Below are 15,032 nucleotides of genomic sequence, written 5' to 3' on the forward strand. Positions count from 1 at the left end.
TAACCTGCAAGTTTACCTGTCCATGAGTATCTCCTGGAGGCTTCCCGGGTTCAAAGCGTACGGCCAGTCCGAAGTCAGCAAGCACGGCAGTTAAATCATTCTTCAGCAGCACGTTCTTGCTCTTGAAATCCCTGCAAAAAAGAAGAAAAGGATACTTAACGTAGCGCATTATCAACACCCAAGATGATGTGAGATTTCATCTGTGCGGAATTTTTGCCACCAATGCAATCAACGGGTGGATTCAAGCCCAATTTATGAGAAAGACAAAGGGGTGGTGGAATCGGTGAGGATAATATCCAGGCCAACATTGACACAAGTTATGTGCAGTGGCATCCTTCCCTTATGGCTTGTACTCTTAATTCCTCTGCTAGCTTTTTCCTAGAAAGCGGACTTGGCATTTAGCATGTTGCCTGGGCTGTTGATCTCTACCTGGAGTTTCAACTCAGCTGCATAACTTCCTTATCTACCTCTTAAATTAAACCCTTGTGCTTACTAAGCGACTCCTGGAGTTTCCTTCAGTAGGGGTGGGGGAGAACAGGAGGGTAAAAATAAAGAAAGGGGTTGAATATAATTAAATTACAGACTTGAGGCAGCAGATGGTAGACCCACGTGTGCCTGGCATTATAATTCTCTTGCCATCGGTTTAATTGACTGTGGTACCCCAGCCGGTTGGATCACAGGACAAGTGTGGGGCCAAGCAATATAATTAACAAGGGCAGATTCTGTGGTAGGCTTTTTTTTATCCCCCGTGAAATGCTCTGTCAGAATACGTTACGAAGAGAGATGCCACCATGGAAAGAAAGAGCTCCAGGAAGGGTGGAGGGAAAATGCAATGAATTCCCAGGGTGTACAGTATCCCGAAGGAAAATTGTCCCGTCCCCCCCTCCGAACCGACGCACAATTTTTTTCCTCTTGTTTTGTTTTCCAAGGAGGGAAAGAAAGGAGGAGAGATAGTTCCCAGGAACTGGGTGCATGTTAAAGCTGTTAAAAGTTGGCGGAGAAAGTATCAGGGGGACCTTATGCCAGATTAGTCAAACCTCTGACAGCCAAGTACACCCAAAACCAAGATTCTCACAGAGGCTTCCCCATCCAGATTTATTAAGAGAAAGGGGATTAGGCTGCAGAATTCACAACTAAATCCTTTCATTATTCGGACCCCCGTTTGAATTCAGTAAGCCGTAGCTTTGTGTCTCCTAAGCTGCCGAGGAGGGGGCTGTTTTCGAAATAATGAAAGGAAAGGTGCAGATATTTTGGGCTTGCAATGTTTTACAAACCACCTTTCCTTATTTGCAGGGATTGGAAAGACTAACATTATTTCCGCAGACGGATGAAGGTTATCTTAACTGTTTTGTGGTCAGTTGTTTTGTGGCCCTTAAGAGTTGTGAACAGGGCCGCTAATTTTTCCTCCTTCCCTCCTCTCCTCTTTCCTTTTTTCTCCTCCCCTCCCGTCCCCGCTCATTCATTTTTGTCCAGATGAAAGAATAGGAAGAATTTCTCCACTGAAGGAAACGGCAGTTCCAATGCATGGATGATGAATGAAGTACCGTATATACTCGAGTATAGACCGACCCGAATATAAGCCGAGGCACCTAATTTTACCACAAAAAACTGGAAAAGTTATTGACTCGAGTATAAGCCTAGGGTAGGAAATGCAGCAGCTACCGGTAAATTTCAAAAATAAAAATAGATACCAATAATGTTTTTGAATATTTATTTCAAAGAAAAACAGTAAACTAGCGGTGTATTCAATGAAATACTTCACTCACCTCATGATGCTGATGTCCCGCTGTGATGATGATGTCCCGCCTCCTATGACACACGGCACAGTGATTCCTATCATTGGATCACTGTACCAGAGGAGGTGGGACATCGCTATGTGGCTGCTTGCCATAACAAGGAGGAGGTGGGACATCGTTGCAGAGCGGCAGGAGGGGGAGGAAGGGGAATCGTAAGACAGCCCTGCATTACATTAGAACGTGAGGAGGGGGGATGGTGCGGTGCGCGCTGCGCGGCAAACTGACACAGAGGGAGGGGAAACTCACAGGGGCACTGGGCCATTCACGAGTGTCACCCAGCGGCATGGCCCCGCCCCTTTTTCTCCTCCATTTCGGGCAAATTTTTCACTGACTCGAGTATAAGCCGAGGCGGCTTTTTTCAGCCCAAAAAGTGGGCTGAAAAACTAGGCTTATACTCGAGTATATACAGTATGTTTGAAATGGATTTATTGTATCTGAAATTAAGTGCCACTAGGGGGCAGCACAGTACCAAAAAGCTAGGGTTAATAGGTTTCAATTTCTAGCTTCTTAGAACTTTTCCTGCAGGTTCCTATTGGTTAAACAATGCTGGTGCAACTGGCATGGAAGCTCCCAGATGGCTCAGGATGTCCTATTGGATTGCTCTTCCCTTGTCTGTGTTCGTCCCCCTCCCTCACCCACCCCACCCTACCTGTTTAGCCTACTACTTCAAAGGAAAGCCAAGATACGGCTAGCGTTCCCATAAAAAGTCATAATTCCCTTGAGCCGTGTGAGAAATGCACACTGTTTAGCTTGGAAGAAGGAGTGATCAATGCATCTCCTTGAGCTCCATCCCAAGGAGAGCAGGCTGAATCTCAAACAAACTTTGACTTGATGCTAAGACAGACTCAAAAATGGAACCTACCTGTGGGCTATAGCAGGCTTATGTCCTTCCCCCTTGCACCAAGGGATGTCCTCATGCAGATAGGCGAGTCCGCGGGCCATGGTTTCTGCCACGTGGCAGAGCTCATTCCAGTTGATAACGTTCCCCTTCAGGTAGTCAGTCAAGGACCCCTGGGGGAACAAACCTAGGTGATGTCTGCAACTCTTTTGACACCCTCCCAAATGGGATCCGTGACTCTTTATTCCAGCATGTGTGTCTGTGTGTGTGTGTGTGTGTCTCTCTCTCTCTCTCTCTGTGTGTGTGTGTGTGTGTGTGTGTGTGTGTGTGTGTGTGTGTGTCATTTACTGTGAGCCCAGCCAGTATTTTAAAGCAGGAATCTTAAGCATGCTTCTCTGGAAGCCAGCCCAAGGGCCAGTTCTAAAAGCATGACTCTGCATAGAATACACACACAGCGAGTGCCCAGAATTAACGGAGAACTGGAAGGCACTTTGGAAGTCTTCTACTCCCTACACCATTTTAGACTAATGGCTGTCCAGTCTCTTCTTAACCCCCACCCCCCGTGTTGGAGCACCCACAACTTCTGGAGGCAAGTTGTTTCACTGATTAATTGTTCTGTCAGGAAATTCCTCCTTAAGTTGCTTCTCTGCCACTGACATTTGTCTGCAGGAGAGAATTAAAACACAAAATATCCTCCCAATGGGAATCAATGTGATTGAAAATGAATGCTGGGTTTGTTTGGCTGTTACTGAGTTTACATCAACACTTCTACAATAACTGGGCCCACTTACAGCCTCAAGTTATGGCCGGAATGGAGCCTGCCTATCATGGTCGTAACTCATTCATGCCCCATGACTGACCTCTTTGGTCATGAAGTGAATCACTGCAGTCGCTAAGGGAACCAATGGTTCATGATGAGAGGTTTTGCCAAAAACTGAAAGTAAAGGCTGGCTTTTCACAAAAAAACACCATGGAACAACACAGTCAAATGACGGCTGGATACTGCAAACGACTATTCATGTGAGCACGAAGTGTGGTTGTATAACCGCCAGGGACTGACGGAATTTTTGAACCCAGATTCTAAATACCTCCTTCCCTCATGTAAGTATTCAGGAACTTCAAACAGTCATTAAGTGACCAGCTGTAAGTCAAAGACCACCTGTACTTAGCAGTGGTGGGATTCAAACTATTTTACCTACCGGTTTTGTGGGTGTGGCTTGGTGGGCATGGCAGGGGAAGGTTACTGCAAAATCCCCATTCCCTCCCGATCAGCTGGGACTCAGGAGGCAGAGAATAGATGGGGGCGTGGCCAGCCAGAGGTGGTATTTGCCGGTTCTCTGAACTATTCAAAATTTATGCTACTGGTTCTCCAGAACTGGCCAGAACCTGCTGAATACCACCTCTGGTACTTAAATCTGCAGGAGGAGATCTTCTGAAGATGCACCTGTTGGCAGCAGCTTGGTTGTTGCCTCTGAGCTGGAAGAGGGACCTGGGGGGGGGGGATCTTTTCCTGTCTTGTGAAGAGTCTGTGAAATGCTCTCCATTAGGAGATGCATAACTCGGTCCTTCTGACATGCACAAAGCATCAAGCTAGCAGGGCCTTGTTACCTTCTCATGGAAAGCTGTGATGAGCCACAGCTCTGTCTCCAAGTTTGTTCCTCTCTTCTCGGCGGCAATAAATTGCAAAAGGTTTTCGTGCTTCATTCCCGGGGTGTTGAAGATATCCCTCTCGCTTTGCCAAGACTGCTTGTCCTAGAGAGAGAGGGCAGAAGGTTATAAAAAGTGGTGGAAACAGGCAAACCTGTTCGGAGGACAAATGATATCTCTAGACATTTGTGATGTTACAGCCATCAGGATGCTGCTTTTATCTCCATCCATCCCCCCCCCCCCCAAAAAAAAATAGTCCTGGTAATTTGACCATCTTTGCATTTCCTCCCTTTTCCAGAACTCTTGGCATCTCCGTATTTACAAATGAAGCTTGCAATAGAGATGGAATAAACAAATATTTGGAGAAGAGGGAGGGGAGAAGTGCGCCTTGCAATTTTAAACACGTTAAGCTTTGCTCAGAAACAAATATGGTGGACACCGATGATAATCCTGCAAATGATTGGTTAACCTTTCAGACTGCTACCTAGGCCAGATAACACAATCAACTTTGCAGGGAGGGCTTCTCCTCTGCGTTCCCTGAATTTATTTTAATTTTAGAAAACTGGAGAAAAGGCACAGGAACCTGATACTCTCACATCCCTTCCATCCTGCCTTCTTCTGGAACCGTGTTTCTCAACCTCAGTGACTTCAAGGCGTGAGGACCAACTCTGACAATTCCTCAGCCAGCCTATTAAAATCAACTGAGGTTAAGAAATAGTGCTCTGGAAAAAAAGAAAGAAAAAAGAAAAGAGGGCGAAAAAAGCATGAAAAAAATGGGGGGGGAGCGCCTGTCTTGCGTGCATGCGCACTGGGGGTATCGTGCATTGCATTATAGGTGCGGCACGCCCACGCACGACCCACCCCTGCCCTCCCCCCACTTATGGCACGCAAACCAAAAAAGGTTCGCCACCGCTGCTCTGAATGTTATTCAATCAGGAAATAAAAAGCTGCCGTATTTTTCAGAGTATAAGAAACACCAGAGTATAAGATGCACCAAGGTTTTGAAGAGACAAAAAAAAGTTTTTGCCCTCTGCAAATCTCCCCAAAACGGCCCATTTTTTTCATAAAAACAGCTCATTTTTTTTAAAAGGGTGTGAATAGCCCTTAGGAGGCTTGTAGTGTGTTTGGGGGGGGGGGAGCAAAAAACACCCTGTTTTTCACAAAAATGAACCCGTTTTTGGTCAAAAAAAGGGCACTAGGAAATTCATAGACTGCTCCTGGGGCAGAGGGGGGGGCAAAATTGAGCAAGAAATGGCTCATTTTTTGTTCATTTCTCCCTTCTCAGCACCCAGGAGACTCTGAAAACCCCCTAAAGGCTCTGCATGGCCATTTTGGTGAAGGGGGCAGGGTTTCAGGAGACAAAAAAATGCTGTATTCAGTGTATAATATGCACCCGGATTTTCAGCCTCTTTTTTGAGGGGGAAAAGGTGCGTCTAATATGCCAAAAAATACGGCAAGACGTGCCCTCTTCTGATCACGTCCTTTTCTCCAGCAATTCCCACAAAATTGGACACTCTCCAACCCATGTTTTTTCTTTTGGTTCACATGTGGCTCTTTTTAATGCTTCGGTGTTTCTCCTAGCTACTGCCTTGGCTCAAAATCTCCACTGTCAGTTGGGGAAAAGTAGCTAAGCTAGGAAGTTCTCCGAACCTTCAGGGGCAAAGGCTGTGTAGCCCTCTGATTGCTTGTCACATCTCCCACACTGAACTTTGCACTAATGAAGGAGCAGCTATCTGCTTCCTCCTTCGCATTCCGTTTTCTGATTTATCTGTACAGGAGATTGTGGATTTAAAAAAAACAAAACAGGAATCAGAAAATGCGAAATGATGCAAATACAGATAGTCCTCAGCTTACGACCACAAGTGAGCCCAAGACTTCCACGGCTAAGCAAAACAGTTGTTAAGTGTGTTTTGCCCCATTTTATGACCTTTCTTGGCACGGCTGTTACGTGAATCATCGCAGTTGCTTAGTGAGTAATCCAGGCGTTAAGTGAGTCTGGCTTCTCCATTGACTTGGCTTTTTCAAAAGGTCAACACAGACGATCACATGACCCTGAAACACTGAAACTGTCCTAAGTACATGCCAGTTGCCAACCTTTCCAATTTTGATCAGGTGGCCATGGGGATGCTGCAAAGAGTTGCAACTGTGAAAAATGGTCATAAATCATTTTATTCAATGATGTTAAACAGTAAATGAACTGTTGTAGATCGGGGGCTGCCTGTAATAAATAGTTCCAAAGATATTCCCCCCATTTTACATGTTTAACATAGTTTAGGTTTGCATGATGAATGTTTTACAGAAGCTTAAGCTATCAAAAATCTGTTACTTGGTACTGTAAAATTTCTTTTCTTAGATGACCCAGGAAAGAATAATAAAGTTTCTATAATGACTCCTCTCAATTTGAACATAATAGTCTCAGGTTTTTGCAAAACGCATTACTTATGTTTAATTCTAGCAAGGATGGGCAATCTTTTTGAGATTAAAGGCAACGACAAGCCATAGATTTAACGGTTTCCCTCTTCTTGCATTAAAAATTACAATCCTTTTGGCAATTTGTGGAAAGGCCTTAGGATACGGTTCCAAGACTTTGGAATCAACGTGCCTTGAAGTGTGATTTGAAATATTTTATCTCCGCTGTCACGCCTGAAGAAGCTGCCAAGATAAATAACATAAAAACAGCCATATATAAAATGCTTGCAGATTCACGCAGCTGGGAACTTATTGCCATTCACTTGCGCATAGAACACAGGCTGCCTGCACACTTACAGAATAAATAATGGCTTAGCGTGAAATCCAAAACGGACACCCCTCCCCCCCCCAAGCCATTTGGCTAGGCCTTGAATCGTGCAACCGGGGTTTCAATCTATGAAACAAGGGAGATGTAGCTGAGCAAATCAGGGACAAGAGTAGTGAACCTTTAAGGGAGGAGAAATGGTAACTCTGCCCCAGGAGGTGTGAAAATAACCCTTGATTTGTTTTGGTATAAGATTGGGGGCAGAGAGGAACCATCCATCAAGCTTTCAAGATTGAGTTTTCCCTACCTAATAAGTGTTTCTCAATCTTGGCAATACTTAAATGACGTAGACTTCAACTCCCAGAATTCCCCTGCTAATGTGGCTGCCGGGGGAGGGGATTCTGGGAGTTGAAGTCCACCAACTTCAAGGGGTCAAGGCTGGAACAAACTGCTACGGAGTTTACTTACCTTGAAGCCTTAAAACATGGAACCCTTGATAAAATTGCTAGAATTTTGGAATTCTGCAAAACAGTTTTACCTGGCTCCAGGTGTTATTGGAAAGTAAGTCCATTCCTCACCTGTACGGGGAAGATTTTCACTGCCACATGCTCATTCATCAATTGTGCTTTCCAGACACAGCCAAAACGTCCTCTGGCTTTGACCTCTAACAGCTGCAAGGGTTTCAGTCCAACCATCGGAGAAGGAGGTGGGGGGCCAGGGTCCTAGGAGGGAAAGGCAGGGGGTGATAGGAATCAGATAAAATTGAAATATTGTCAAGCTATGGAAGGATGTCTTGCAGGAGTTGTTATGGAGCTGGCAGGTGCCAATGACTGACACAAATTGAGAGGGTGTCTATAGAATATCTTATCTTTTCCTCAACAGAGCAGTTTTTAGACAATTTGATCTGGAGGAGTAGACCAAGAGTAGGAAATCCAGACATTGCAGTTCAGGAATCTTCCCCAGAAAGAATGCGCTTGCATTTTCACCCGCGTTTTGGCTTTGTTTTTACAGGCTATGCAGTGGTGATCTATATAAAAAGCCAAATGTTTCTCTGTCCAGTCCTGTCTAACTCTAGTGCCCATCTCCGTTTCTTGGCCGAAGGAGCCAGCGCTGTCTGAAGACAACTTACGTGTTCATGTAGCCAGCACAGTTATATGCCAAAGGCGCATGGAACACTGCTACCTTGCCAGCAAAGTGGTACCTATTTATCTACTCGCATTTACATTCTTTGGAACTGTTAGATGGGCAGGAGCTGGATCAAGTGACGGTAGTTCGCCCCATTGTGTGGCACTTAGGTCTCGAACCTGGGCTGTCAGAGTCTGTAACCGCTCAGCCATTGCTTCCTGCACTCAAGTTTAAATTCAATTTATTTTACACCACTGGAATGAAGGACATAACTGAATTCCTTGAACAGATACCATATTTTTGGACTATAAGATGCACTGGTGTATAAGACACACCAAGATTTCAAAGAGATTAAGTCAGGAAAAAAAAGTTTTGTCCTTCCCAGCCCCCCAGAAGCACTCTGCAGGCTTCAGCAGAGCTGGGGGAAGGCAAAAATGCCCCCGTTGTTTGCCAAAACGGGGGCATTTTTCCCTTCCCCCAACCCTGCTGAAGCCTGCAAAGTGCTTCTGGGGGATGAGAGGAGGCAAAAACAGCCCCGTTTTGGCAAAAAATGGCCCATTTCCCACAAAAATGGGATGCGGGGGCTGGGCTTCGGGAGGCCAAAAATAGCTGTATTCAGTGTATAAGGCGCACCAATATTTCCACGCTCTTTTAGGGGGTGGGGGAAAGGTGTGTCTTATACTCTGAAAAATACGGTAATTATTTTAACCAGAGAGGTCTCCCATCTTACATACCTCACTGACATCGACGTGCCCATACGGAGGTTTGCGGTGACGGTACATCCAGAAAGCGAGCAAGATGGCAATGGAGAGAGCAGTCATGGGAAACAAGGAATAAACCACAACATGGAGTAGGGAGGCATTTGGCGGCGGTGGCTCATAAACCACTGAAAGAAAGAAAATAGCAATCCTGTTTAGACCAGGTACAAATGTCCGTCTCCAACATCCTGCCATCAAGGCAAGGTAGAAGCAACACAGGTAGTCCTCAACTTACAACCACGATCGAATCCAAAATGTATGTTGCTAAACGAGACACTTACATAAGCTTTGCCCCCAGACTGAGACCTTTGTTGTTGTTAAGCGAAACACTGCGGCTGTTCAGTTAGTTGCCCGGTTGTTAAATGAACCTGGCTTTCCCCATTGACTTCGCTTGTCAGGTCACGTGATCCCTGAATTTTGATCACATGACCATGGGGATGCTGCAAAGGTAAAAAAAACCAGCCGCAAGTCGCTTTTTTTCAGTTGCCGTTGTAACTTTGAATGGTCGCTAAATGAGCTGTTGTAAGTTGAGGGCTACCTGTATCTTAACGTGACCATTTCAACCAATTTGATGTGAATGTTAGTGCTTGCCCATATTAATAATCGCTGAAGCTTTTCTTAAGCATTCATAAGTTCCACAATATCTTTATCTCTCCTTCTTTGCAGAGCCGGGGCGGGGCGGGAAATTCTTCCCCCAAAATGATAGTGCTTAAGAGCCCTACCATATGTTTTTCTCCCAGGAGGAAATCAATTTGAGAGGGAGGTGAGGGGTGTGTGTGCGAAAAACTGAGTTTGTGTAGAAGCCCCCATGCTTCATTGCATAACCAGACAGGTATATGTACCCTAATGGCTGTTATTTTTGGGATCCCAGCATTTAAGCTTTAGCTTCAATTAAATTAAAAGAACAGGAGTTTCTAAAACATTATATTGTGGCTTTTAAAATGTTATTTTAATCAAAACATTTTAGAGAGGCATGCATATATCATTGGAAAAGGCTCCAGAATGTTTTGATTTTGGCTCCTGAAAAATGGTCTATTAGGGACCAATATTTTTCATAATTAGTACATTCAGCTGACAGACTGAAGCAAAATTGCAGCATGGTGTCTTAGCTAGCAATGAACAGTCCATTGGTCCATAATGATCCAGTCATGTCCACCAACTTTCTCTTAAGTGGGTATCATTAACAAACGGCAGTTGTTTTGAAGATGGTTCAACATGTCTCCAGAACAAGAAATTCTGAACAGCAACATCTGCAAGAATCTGCAGTGAAACTGAAATGAAGAAGCATAGATCATGACTCTTATCACACCATCACATGTGACCTGATACTTGTGCTAAGGAATTTGACTCCCGAGTATTAATCCACATTGGGCATCATGGCATTGCTAGGCATCCGTCACCAAATTTCCCTGAAATTTCTTATTTCATCTTTTTTTTTACAATTCCCCTTATATCAAACCATCTTTTGCTTGTTGGTTTATTGAATCAACAGAGTGCAGCAGCTCACTGCTTAATTACTTAAACGATCCCGAGAACTTTGATTCAATTTTTTAAAATCAGCTATTTCTCATCAGGACAAAGAGCAGACGAGTAGGGCTTGGTCTGTAAAAGAAGAACATTGTGTTCTCTTTTTTTTTGGATGGACACTGCATTCCGGATTACTTTATGTCTTCTAGATCACTAATGTCTGACCTCCTGCATGTCCTTAAAAGAATTGTAGGAAGCAGTGTGACCTGACCTACTATTAAAGATGTCCCTAACCTGAGATAAAAAACCAACCGATCAAAATCACATTTTATACAGGAGGAGGAAAAGCAACAAGAGGATCAGATTCATGAAAACGTCAAGCAAACTCTTTCTCTGGTCATAAGACTTTTCAACCCGTAACCTTTTAACTCTAGCCATGGATTTTTAAAAGTCAGCTCTTCCAGCAAACATTCAGCCTGCCAGAATATACCCCGTTATTCTAAGAGGGAAAAGGAATTCTTTTATTTATTTTTTTTATCTTAGAAGATTGCATCGAAATCTATTAATTCAACCAGAATTCAGAGTTGGAAGGGACCTTAGAGGTCTTCTAGTCTGATCCTCGACTCAAGCAGGAAACCCTATATCATTTCAGACTAAAGGATGTCCACTCTCTTCTTAAAAAACCTCCAGGGTTGGATCATTCACAACTTCTGGAGGAAAGTTGTTCCACCGATTTAACTATGAGGAAATTTTCTCCTTAGTTCTATGTTGCTTCTCTCCTTGATTAGTTTCCATCCGTTGCTTCTTGTCCTGCTTTGAAGAATAGCTTTTTTCATTGGGGCAGCCCCACAAATAATGGAAGGCTGCTCTAGTGTCACCCCTAGTCCTTCTTTTCATTAAACTAGACATACCCAATTTCTGCAACCGTTCTTCGTATCTTTTCATAGCCAGCCTCCTTTTTTCAGAACCTGGAAAAAACTACATTTTGTAAAAAAAAAAAAAAAGGGAAAAAGAAAACTTACTGTACTGGGTTCAAAGATTTACACCCTTGACACTCACCTTGTGGGCCATTCGGTTCGGGTAAGTGAGTGAACTTTTCATTGCAGAAATTCCCTTCACAGCAACAGAAATATACTTGTGGATTCTCTTCTGTGGCCACACATTCTTCCCTGTGCATTAAAACAACACAAAAGAAAAGAAGCTAAGCCGGTGAATTCTTGTGTTGTTCTGTGCAATTGGTACCTGCTTCACTGTGCAAGCAAATTCTTTTTGTTTTCTATATTTGCTGATGCGCCATATTTTATAAGAAGTGCCAAAGGAACAAAATTCCTGGTGGGAAATCTTCAAACCTTGAAAGAAACTTGTAGAAGGTTAAATTAGAGGAAGTAAAATATGTATATAGTTATAATGGCCACAGATTGTCCCCAACTTACAACCATTATTGGGACTGGAGCCTCCGATGCTAAACAAGATGGCTGTTAAGTGAATTATCTGCTTTTACAACCTTTTTTTGCCATGGTTAAACAGTCCTTAAATGAAGCACGTGGTAATTAAGCACATCTGACGTTCCCCTGTTGACTTTGATTGTTGGAATCTGGCTGAGAAGGTCAGAAATTGTGATCACAGGATCCTGGGATCTTTACAATGATCATGCCAGTTGCCAAAAATCTGAATTCTGATCACCTGACTGCAGGAATGCTACAATAGTTGTAAGTGTGAGGACCAGCACTATCATAACTTCAAACAGTTGCTGAATGAGTGGTTGCAAACCAAGGACTACCTATATCATATTATTGGATCACGTATGTTATCCAGAGCCACTTTCCTTGATGTGGGAGGCCAATATAAATTTGATTAATAAATAAATAAGCTATAACTACCATAGGTTTGTGTTCTAAGAGAATGCAAACAAACACACAAATATTCTCTCCTTTGGGTTTTGAACAAAGGAGAAAGAAGAGGAAATAATATTTCCAGCAAATCACACAGCTATTCCTTGACTTACGACAATTGAGCCCAAAATTTCTGTTGTTAAGTGTGACATATGTTAAGTGGATTTTGCCCCATTTTAGAGCCTTTCACTTGTTAAGTGAATCACTGCAGTTGTTAAATTAGTAGCACAGTTGTTAAGTAAATCTGGCTTCCCCATTGACTTTGCTTGTCAGATGGTCGCAAAAGGGGATCATGTAATCCCAGGATACTGCAACCGTCGTAAATGTGAGTCAACTGCCAAGCATCTGAATTTTGAGGATGTGACTATGGGGATACTGCAATGGTCATAAGCATGAAAAATGGTCATGTCTCTTTTTCAGGGCTGCTGTAACTTTGAATGGTCACTAAACGAACTGTTGTAAGTCGAGGACTACCTGAATGGTATCACCACCTATGGAATCTTTTATGTTGCAAATCCACACAAAGGGTCCTGATGCTTTTCTCTGCATGGAGGGCAGAGAAATCAAGTGGTCAACGAATAGATGATGGAGCCTTCACAAAAAATGACAGATTGGTATATCACTCAGGATGGTTATCAGCTTGTTACTATGAACTAATTTTCACTAGATTTGTCCCCATTTTCTATTATTGTTAATAAAATCTACAAGCCAATCTCTTAAGAAATGAGTGTGTGTGTGTGTGTGTGTGTGTGTGTAAGTAAATGAAGGGAGACTAGTGTAGATCTGTTTCAAGCTATTTAGCTCTCATCAGCTAGCCATACCCTTACTGGGATTCGAACTTGGGCTGTTTTTACATGTTAGGCAGTTATATTAACCTCTAAGCCACAAGCTCTCCTCCCTTATCAGCTGAGCCAGGGGAATGATTAAGTGTTTTGTCAAATCACTTGGTATGCCCAAATATGGGAGGGAGCATACTGCTTCCCTTTTGTCCTTCTTCTATGGCAGGCTGACCTGCCCTTTGGGCTAGGCCAGAGGGCCAAAGTGATGCAACGCAAAGACACAGTTTGTGGCCAACAACCGTAGTTTCATCCTCTCGAATCTTGTGCTCCAGCTTTATCATGCCGAAAGATCCGGGCCATAGTTTGTAAGCTACACTGAGTGAGCTATTTGCACAAATATTTATGTGAATAGTTAATGCCTCAGGAAGTGCAGAAAAGGGAACTTTGGAGAATGGACGTCCAAGAAGAATTGCTTAGTCTTCAAACCTACCCAAGACTACGTGAGCCTTTATCTCTGTATCCTGCAATTCCACCCTAAATGGATAATATTTCTTTAACTTCAGTTTTGTTACCTTGCTTGTATTTGGCACATCCTTCTCTGAGATGCCACCAAGATCCATGACATGTCCTCATAGTAATATCAACCAGAGCTTCCTCCACCCAGCACATGGGAAAGCCATGTCTCATCGCATGGACCACAGGGAGTCAGAATAGTGTTCAACTGAACAGAGTACAGGTACTCCTCGACTTATGACTGGCCACTTAAGTTCTGATGGACCTACCTGGAAGATGCTTATGACCCAGAGTCAAAGTTCTGTTGGTTGGGGGCCCTCTAGGGTCACGCGAGCACTTTTTGGGCGCTCAGCAACCGATCACAATTTCAAAACTGGGTCATAAGTATCTTTTTGGAGGTCCGTTGTAGCATCGAATGGTCACTAACCAACCAATTGTTAAGCACTACCTGTAATGCAAATAGAGGCTCCATAACTCGTTCCTGATGGAGTGCCTGACCAGTTGAAAGAAATGTTCCTACCATCAGCCCACATGGAATGCAGTTCCAAATAGGGTCAGACCACCCAATGTATTTGTTTTTCTCTCTCTCAGAGCAGTGACCATCATCCCACTTCTTGTTATTAATCTAACTTTTTCTTTCCACCACTATTACTGATGTGGTTGTAAACATTTAATAAACTCCCGGAGCAAAGAGAAAACCAATTAAGTGCATTTAAAAGGAATACAGCTGAGTGATTTAGCTGACGCCATCAATACAAAAACAAAATAGAAGGCAGATGCTTGTGTGGCCATCCTGAAATGGACAATTAATGGACAACGGTAGCTGGAAAAACAGGACCACAGCTCCAGTCATTCTGCCCTTGACCCTAACGTGTTTTTTTCTCTAGATTGCCCGCTCCAAATGATTGATTTTCTCCTTTTTTTCCTCCAGAAAACAAGCAAACGGGAGGAGCACGTGGTCTGCCAGGGACAGGGTATTCTCTTGAATATCAGGCTGGGAAAGGCTTCCATTGTGCGAAAACACCTGGGAGATATTTTTTTTACTTTCCGGGATTCTACAGTTAGATGAAAAGAAGCAGGCAATGGTTGACCTAATGCAGAGACCTGAAATTGAAGTCAGCATGACCGACAGTCTTTCCACTCCTCAAAGCAGCTCTGCGAAAACAGCCCCTTTCAGCATGGAATACCTTCTCAAGGTGGGTGAAAGCAGTGGGTGGGTGGGAGGGAATAGGGGAGTGATGGTTAACTTTTCTCTAAAGGTGTGCCAAAACTGTATGCACACACACTATCACATGTGTGCATGCCTACCCCCCTGCGCATGTATGAGCAATCCCCCCCCCGTGCATGCACGAGCAACCCATGCAGGGGGGGGGGTTTCTCCCGCTCCAGACTCCAAAGTCTTTCCTGAATCCTGGGGAGAGTGAAAACAGCCCTCCCTGCCTCTCTGGAAGGCCGAAAATCAGCTGGCCAGCACGCACATGCG

General features: G+C 43.8%; 1 protein-coding gene across 5 annotated transcripts in view; it reads right to left on the reverse strand.

Moving 5' to 3' along the window:
* Positions 1–15,032, reverse strand: part of ACVR2B (activin A receptor type 2B) — an 80,738-nt gene that overhangs the window by 12,998 nt on the left and 52,708 nt on the right. For 2 of the 5 annotated variants that reach the window (XM_032235127.1, XM_032235129.1), the window contains exons 3-10: positions 11,425–11,534; positions 11,277–11,333; positions 10,059–10,169; positions 8,875–9,026; positions 7,594–7,737; positions 4,243–4,386; positions 2,659–2,807; positions 17–131 (exon numbers count right to left, since the gene is read on the reverse strand). In XM_032235127.1, coding sequence (XP_032091018.1) covers positions 17–131; positions 2,659–2,807; positions 4,243–4,386; positions 7,594–7,737; positions 8,875–9,026; positions 10,059–10,169; positions 11,277–11,333; positions 11,425–11,534 — 982 coding nt within the window. Of the gene's footprint in view, positions 1–4; positions 132–2,658; positions 2,808–4,242; positions 4,387–7,593; positions 7,738–8,874; positions 9,027–10,058; positions 10,170–11,276; positions 11,334–11,424; positions 11,535–15,032 lie in introns of all 5 variants that reach the window. The other 3 variants (XM_032235126.1, XM_032235128.1, XM_032235130.1) reach the window with 2 other exon arrangements.

Source organism: Thamnophis elegans, chromosome Z, assembly GCF_009769535.1.
Source record: "Thamnophis elegans isolate rThaEle1 chromosome Z, rThaEle1.pri, whole genome shotgun sequence".
NCBI classification, from domain to species: domain Eukaryota; kingdom Metazoa; phylum Chordata; class Lepidosauria; order Squamata; family Colubridae; genus Thamnophis; species Thamnophis elegans.